We start from the raw sequence: 8,435 nt of genomic DNA, 5'->3' as shown, positions 1-8,435 counted from the left end.
GAGCCTCTAAGGATACAAAGGATGATACGATACTTGCCGGCAACAAGGCTCCGGCTATACCTTACACAAATACCATAATAAGACTCTGGAAAGAAAGGCGACATGAGCCACGCAAGGCCCCGAGAGGAAAAGGGCTCACCAATGCTTCTGGAGGAAAGTGAAGGGGATCTACGGACGGTGGACTGGAGTACCTGCTATGGATCCACCTACAATCATAACACGAATGTAGTGCCCCCGGCAAAAGGGACGTTAGTACATTTGAATTGTACTGGTATGTATGAACAAACTTGCCCTGAGTAAACTCAACCATACACAAAACACAAGTAACAAGTAGTAATGAAATCACCAATCAAATACACCTGAAAGAAAACAATCAAGCCAAACAAGTTACAAACTCTCCATTTCCCCTTCAACATTTTCATATCAATGATTTCACAATTTTCTCATACTTTCATTTCAATAGTGATTTCGATCACTTTCCATCCTTATTACCTCGGCCACCCTTATCACCACAACCCACACCTTATTACTTCGTATTGCGGCGCGCAACCCGATCCCACCGTACAATCACAATTCACAAACAACACAACAACAACAACAATAGTTCACAAAGAACAACCACAACAATTTCTCAAAGAACAATAACAACAATTTCTCAAAGAATTTCCACAACCATCAATACTATTTCCATCATGTTCAACAACTCGTATGCATTTTATATCACCGCGATAATTGCCAATACAAGCCATGTATGTTATTACCACAATTGTTCCAAGTTCATCATTCACGATTTCCTTCTATCATTTGTTTCTCAACTCTTACCACATAACACATTCACAACCACACATTTGGTTTATTGCCAATTACGGACACCATTATATCAGGAGATTTAACCACGAACAATCAAATCATACCAAACACAGTAATTCTACAAGTAATTCACGTAGATATTACATACCAGATATTCGTGCACCAAACAAAGTGACTTTACAAAGGTCAAAGTTAGCCATACGTACCTCGTTTTAGCTTTCCTTAAGTTACTATGATATTCCGGAAATTCTAGCAATCCCAATCTTTACCTATTTATGTTCATCAATCTTTCCACAACCCTATTTGCACATGCATGCATACATAATACTATTATACCAAGAATCGTACCTCAATGACCCATCTCACAATCTCTACAATACCAACACAACCTAGGTTAGACACTCATGGCTCCCAATCACCATCCCATGAGTTCTAATGTGTATATCATACATAAATAATCACCATAGAGTAGTTAGAGATGATAGACATACCTCTTGTAGTAAGAATTTTTAAGAATCCCCACTTTTGGTGTTCTTGAAAAATTCAAGGATTTGAAGGAAGATCTAAGGATTTTCAAGATTAATCCTTGTTAATATAAGTGTTTAGGAGTAGTAATCAACTCAAAATACTCCAAAAACCTTACCTTGGATCATAGGAACGAAGTATGGGACAGATTCCCCCTTGTTAGAGCAAGCCCTTGCTCAAAAATGACTTAGGGACTATTCTTACCCGGTCTTGGGGTATATAGAGACCTGATACTAGCGCATCCGCGCATCTGGGCGCGCTAGTTTGCCCAGTGTTCTGTCTTGACCGCGCATATTTTAGCGCGGGCGCGCATCTGGGCGCGCTAGTGACATATGCCCAGTAAAATGGTCATAACTTTCTGTATACACCTTCAAATAACAAACGGTTTATTGCATTGGAAACTAGACTCAAAGGGCTTTAATTTGATGGGTTGTGTGTCACACAAATCTTTGTATAACGGGAGATATGAGCGTCCAAAGTGAGGTCTTGTGCGCACTAATTTACAACTTTCGTCTATTATGAAATTTTCCAACTTGGCTTAGACTTAGGCCTCTCCTTAGACCCCAATTCACTCCTAATATGACTTATATACTTATTAACATATCCAATTGATATACATTCTATCCTAGATCCTCATTTGCACACAAAATAAAATAATTAGCCTACCTTGGCACGACGAAATCTTAAGTTACTTGAAAAAAAAATTCCGGGGCCTTACATTCTCCCCCCTTAGGATCATTCGTCCTCAAATGAGGATCGAGGTTCATTCATTAGCCATCCTTATGTAACTCCATCTTGTTCACATCATGAAATATATCAATATCCCCGCATTTGGCTAACTCCCTAAATTTTTGAAAATTTCGCCAGAGTTTCCTTTGTAATTAGACCTATCTACCTGTCAGAGAGCCCCCGAAACATATTTCCAAGTACCATTACACAGTTTCTGTCATCCCTACAACTGGTATATAATTCATTACCTCAACAACTTATACATATTCATACACTTTAAACAACTTGCACTTAGCTCATTCTCTTTACATCGCAAATTGCACATGGTTCAACCAATGTCATTTACTGCACAAAACTGGGTTACTTCAATGAGCCCCATACAATTCAATCACTTTAACATTTCAAAAACGCTTCAATTAATCATTTACCTCAAGGGTTACACATTACCCTAATAGCATCAACATTTCCAATTTGGCACACATTAAGAAGTTACAACAATAAGGCAATTTGGGAAAAATGGGGTGCCTTGCACAAATCTGAACACTACCTCAAATTGCTTAAAGACAACCGTTCGCATGATCCCTATTAGACTTGTTCGAACAGATGGGGATATTTCTCTTTCATTTCTTTTTCCGATTCCCATGTGGCTTCCTCGACTTGTTGACTTCGCCACAATACTTTAACTGAAGCAATTCCCTTGTTCCTCAATTTTCAGACTTGCCTATCAAGAATGGCAAATGGGATTTCTTCATATAACATCTCTTCACTAACCTCGATAGTTTCAACAGGCACAATAGTGGATGCATTTCCCACTACTTTATTTAACATAGACACATGGAATACCGGATGTACTAATGACATCTCAAGGGGCAATTCCAACCTATAAGCCACCTGTCCTATCCTTTGAGTGATCCGATATGGCCCGACATACCTTGGGCTCAATTTCCCTTTCTCTCCAAATCGCATGACTCCATTCATGGGAGATACTTTCAAGAACACTCAATCATCTACTTGGAATTCCAATTCTCTTTGACGCACGTCTGCATAGGATTTCAGACGACTCTGAACAGTTTTCATCCTCTCCTGAATGGCTTTAACTTTTTCCATAGCCTGATGCACAAGATCTAGCCCTAATAGTTCTTCTTCACCAACCTCAAACCATCCAATCAGAGATCTACACCTCCTTCCATACAATGCCTCAAATGGGGCTATCTGAACACTAGCGTGAAAGTTGTTATTGTAAGCAAACTCGACAAGCGGCAAATGGTCATCCCGACTACCTTTGAAACCTAGAACACAAGCTCGCAACATATCTTCGAGCATATGAATAGTTCGCTCTGCCTTCCCATTAGTTTGTGGATAAAAGGCTATACTAAGATTTACTTGAGTACCCAAACCTTGCTGAAATTTCTTCCAAAAGTTTGTCGGAAATGATTTAGGCTAGAGTGTCATGCAAACTGTCTATTTCTTTGATATACAGTTAAGCATACTGCTCCACCACAAGCGACGATTCAGCCCTATTTTGCACATTTTCCCTACCTTCATTAGACTTTACAAGACAAACTTTCGAACTAGCCACTAGTGAACCTCCATGGCCAACTACCTTTGACATATCACCCAGTAAGCTAAAACTACCCATAGATTTTTTGGCTAAGAGCATCCGCCATGACATTGGCCTTTCTCGGGTGATAGGGAATCTCAATGTCATAGTCCTTGACTAACCCGAGTCATCCTCTCTGTCTCAGATTTAACTCCTTTTGCTTGAAAATATATTGAGGCGCTTGTGGTCCGTAAATACATCAACGTGGACCCCATACACATAATGTCGCCAAATCTTTACACAAAAACTACCGCCATAAGTTCTAAGTCAGGTGTTGCATGGTTCTTCTCATGATTCTGGGGTTGCCTTGAAGCATAAGTAATCACCTGGCCATGTTGCATCAATAGTGGACCATCTATGTCCCATTTCTCTTACATATGACCTCATAGGATTTGAGTTCTTCAATAATTTCCTTGATATGGTTACAATCTTTTGTGAATATATGCAACTTGCTCTTCCAAATTCTCAACAAAAGACATTACTGGATGAGTTTTCTTATAGAACCTTCTATTTCAAAGGAATAACATCTTCTAGCCTGCGCACACACCTTCACATCGTCGACATGCACGACATTGCATCAAATGTAATGTAACACTGTGCTCAGACCTTTCCTAGACAGCCTTTTTCCTCCTTACATGACTTATAGAATTTAAAAAACCACTCCACTTTCCCTTGTGAACATTCTCATGAGCTCTCTTTACTGTTCCACACCACCCAAAACGCATATCAACACCCTTCATACGCATTCAATTCAGAGAGCGCCACTGACCCGAACAATATATGCTGGTACCATCTTTTCTTTCTAACTGGAATTTTCATTCCCATTCTATTTTGCTCATAGTGCATAATTGATAGCCTTATTTTGCCACACACTTGTCTACCTCCCGTGAACTTGTAATATCATTGTGCCTGATTTAATGAGCTTATCATACCACAACTTCACCACCAGTAGTCTCACTTTCCATTATATATAGACATGAACTGTCTCTAGATCCTTTAGTTGATATTCGGTGTCACCCAAGTCGGTTGCATTACAGTTAGTCCTTTATAACTTTTATTAACACTTATACGCTAAGCGAGTCCACCATTCTGATACAAGATATTTTATGATACCCGTGATCATCTCAATTTATAGGTTTTCTCCCCATTTCTTCTCACCTCATTCTTCCTAGCTAGTGAATAGCCATGCATTCTTCCACATGTTACGTGGTCTTTTCCCTTAGTTATTTCATCCCGCTCACCTCTTAACTCTTGTTAGGATATACGTGGGAAAGTGTGTTCATCCGCATATCACTTAACACTTCTTTGCTTGTAAGATTCTTTAGAGGCCCTCCATCAAGCCCAAATACTCTCATGGGTTATTATAGCATCACATTTATTTCTCCCACTCATTTCGCCTTTCTTAACATCTTGAAACTTTGGTTGAATCGCAATTCCATGATTAACTCATTCTAAAAACTCGCAAAACTTTCACCTTTGATCTATAGTACTTACTTGGGATGCATTGTCCCTAGACCTCTAACAAGTATAGAACCCCTTTACAAACCTACTCTTAGTTTCTAGGATCGTTGGCCCTATCATTCATATCGCCATGTATGAAGAATTTACCTTCCTTAACCTTCCACCTTTTTGGGGGTACTAGTGGTCTATCATTAGCATATCCTTTCAGATAATCACATTATCCATTTAGATAGCCAAATGTGCTTAGCCAGCTTTTAAAGGCTTCAGATGTCCCCTCCATATGTTTGGATTCGATCTTGAGCCCCCACGCCCTTCAGCTTTTGCTTTCCATTAGGATCAGTTTCTTTGGGCCTAGATGTTTGGGCTTGTTTGTCACGATATTTAGAGTGACCAATTCTGGTCTTTTGCTTTGGGCACAATTGTAAGTCCCATAGTTTTTAGCACCAACTTGTTTTCTTAAATGTAGGATGGCTCAATAAGAAAGGAGATCAATTGGGAATCCATTACGAGTTTAATTTAATTTCCGATTTCGTTAAGCATGCTATTAATCTGTATAAAATGAGTTTGAGCTTTGGGAGATTTTTAGACGATGGGCTCAACGCTGGCCCGATCTAAATGCTCAAGTTTGTTGGGTTGTTCCTTCAGCTGCCCGTTTCCTTGGGAATAATTTTAGCCCAAATTCCCAACATGGGTCTCTAGTTTTCTTGATAATTTAACAACCTATCTATGGCAAGTATTGATGTCTTTTGGGCCTAATTAATATGTAATATCTTTTAGTCACATAAGAGGTGTTCCATTTAAATCAAATCACCCATGGCCCTCATAAATTTCATAACTAGATATTTAAAATAAACGTCCGTAGAAAAGCCTTTAGGTACGTTTAAAATATAATTGTGATTGTGTACACGTTCGCGTGACATGATTACTTTTCTAAAAACTAATTCGGAGTATGCGTTAGCACAACTTCGAACAAACTTTCTTAATAATAAAATTGTTTTAATAGGCCATTAATTAATTTTAGTTCATATAGTTCGAGGTGTGTCATCCACCATTTAATCCTACATGGCCCTCGTATAATTTAGATATGAAAATAATAAATGTTCGTAGTTTGCTTTAGGTACGTTTAATATACTATCGTGGTTGTGGACACGTTCGTGTGACATTATTACGATTTATAAAAATAAAACCGGAGTACGCGTTCGCGCAACGTCGGCCAAATTTTTTTAATAATAATAAAGCGTTACTAATTATGGACACATTCGCGTGACATGATTTTTGACGCGCCAAACAAATGGGTACACGTACGCGTGACTCATTTTAAGATAATTTTTTTAATTAAAAAGCGGTGAAAGGTAAATGCACATAGGTTCTAAAATAAGTAATTAGACAATTTACTAAGCCAAGTATGATCAAAGCGACCGTGCTAGAACCACGGAACTCGAGAATACCTAACACCTTCTCCCGGGTTAACAAAATTTCTTACCCGGATTCTTGTATTCGCAGACCGTAAATAGAGTCAAACTTTCTCGATTTGGGATTTTAAACCGGTGACTTGAGACACCTTAAATTATCCCAAGTGGCAACCCTAATTTTTAAATAAATAATTCCGTTTCAATTGTCACTTAAATTGGAAAAAAACTCTCTTATACCCTTCCTGGGTAGGAAAAAGGAAGTGTGACACTAGTTGATTTCCTTAATTAAAGGAATTCTACCGCATTTATTGGGTGACAATATAAACTGGACGCTCATTAGTTAGATAAAATGAACGCACTTATATATTGTACAAAACGTGAATCCAATAATAGTTGTAGATAATGGAATATATTGTTTGGATTTGATCAACATTGTTGAACACTGAAGATTGAAGATGAAGACACAACCAAAATTTGTTATTGAGAGAGAATTGAAAATGTGGAATTTTGCCAAGGTGGAGATTTGTTGAAGTTTGGCAAAATGCCAAAGTCCCACATTGGTTGGGAGTTAAGTTTGGGGGGATTTTTCCCCTATAAAAGAAGGCCTAATGTTTAGGATTGAAACACACCTCTCATTTGCCTTCTCATCTGTTTAAGGCATTTGTATCTTCTCTCTTTAGTATTATTTCACTTGTATTTTTGGAGTGGAATAAAATATTGGTTGTGTCCGAGGAGTAGGCAAAATTAGCTGAACCTCGTAAATTCTGGTGTTTCCTTTATTGTTGTTTTATTGTCTTATTTATTATTTGGTGGCTGTCATAATTTTTGGTATAGTAGTTGTGACTTATTCACACTATATACATTTGGCTTCCGCAACAATTGGTATCAGAGCCAAGGTACTGTCTAAGTATGCTCTGTGGTTGCAGCATAGTCTGATCTTCCACATCAGAAAAGATTTATCTTGGTAACTGAGTCAAGGTTCTGTCTGAGTATGCTCTGTAGTTGCAGCTTAGCTGATCTTCTACATCAGAAAGGAAATAATCTTGATTTGTGTCGTCAGCTATTAAATAATATTTGTGTCAAATATGGGAGACAATAAACAAGAAGAATCTACATCAAGTGTCAACAATACGTCATCATTGGCATCTTCGCTTATGACAAGAATTGTGTCAAATGCGAAATTTGCGGTAGAAATTTTTGATGGGTCCGGACATTTTGGGATGTGGCAAGGCGAGGTTCTAGATGTCCTTTTTCAACAAGGGCTAGATCTGGCCATTGAAGAAAAGAAACCAGATGTTATTGGAGAAGAATATTGGAGAATTATCAACCGTGTTGCTTGCGGTACCATTCGATCCTACCTTGCTAGAGAGCAGAAATATCAATACACAAAGGAAACTTCTGCAAGTAAATTATGGAAAGCACTGGAGGATAAATTTTTGAAGAAAAACAGTCAAAATAAATTGTACATGAAGAAGAGACTGTTTCACTTCACCTATGTTCCTGGTACCACGATGAATGAACATATCACCAGTTTCAATAAGTTGGTCACAGATTTGCAAAATATGGATACAACTTATGATGATGGTGACTTGGCCTTAATGTTGTTGGCGTCACTTCCTGATGAGTACGAGCACCTTGAAACTACTCTACTCCATGGAAATGACGAAATTTCTCTCAGAGAAGTTTGTTCAGCTTTGTACAGCTATGAACAAAGAAAGCGAGAAAAACAGAAGGGCGGAGAAGGAGAAGCACTGTTTGTGAGGGGTCGTCCTCAAAATCAAACGAGGACAAAGAAGGGAAGATCCAAGTCAAGATCCAGACCCATCAAAGATGAATGTGCCTTTTGTCGAGAAAAAGGGCACTGGAAGAAAGACTGTCCGAAGTTGAAGAATAAGGCC

General features: G+C 38.5%; 1 protein-coding gene across 1 annotated transcript; it reads right to left on the bottom strand.

The window, feature by feature from the left end:
* Positions 1-3,063: 3,063 nt before the first annotated feature.
* On the bottom strand, positions 3,064-3,375 carry LOC107826807 (uncharacterized). The gene has a single exon (XM_016653841.1). It carries the CDS (start codon positions 3,373-3,375, stop codon positions 3,064-3,066), a length of 312 nt encoding a protein of 103 aa, XP_016509327.1.
* Positions 3,376-8,435: the final 5,060 nt, after the last annotated feature.

The sequence above is a fragment of the Nicotiana tabacum genome, chromosome 5 (assembly GCF_000715075.1).
Source record: "Nicotiana tabacum cultivar K326 chromosome 5, ASM71507v2, whole genome shotgun sequence".
Lineage (NCBI taxonomy): Eukaryota > Viridiplantae > Streptophyta > Magnoliopsida > Solanales > Solanaceae > Nicotiana > Nicotiana tabacum.
This window is presented reverse-complemented; position numbering and strand designations above follow the sequence as displayed.

What these genes read in the sequence shown, in the direction of transcription:
- LOC107826807 (XM_016653841.1), bottom strand. Translation starts at nt 3,375, where the DNA reads ATGTTGCGAGCTTGTGTTCTAGGTTTCAAAGGTAGTCGGGATGACCAT.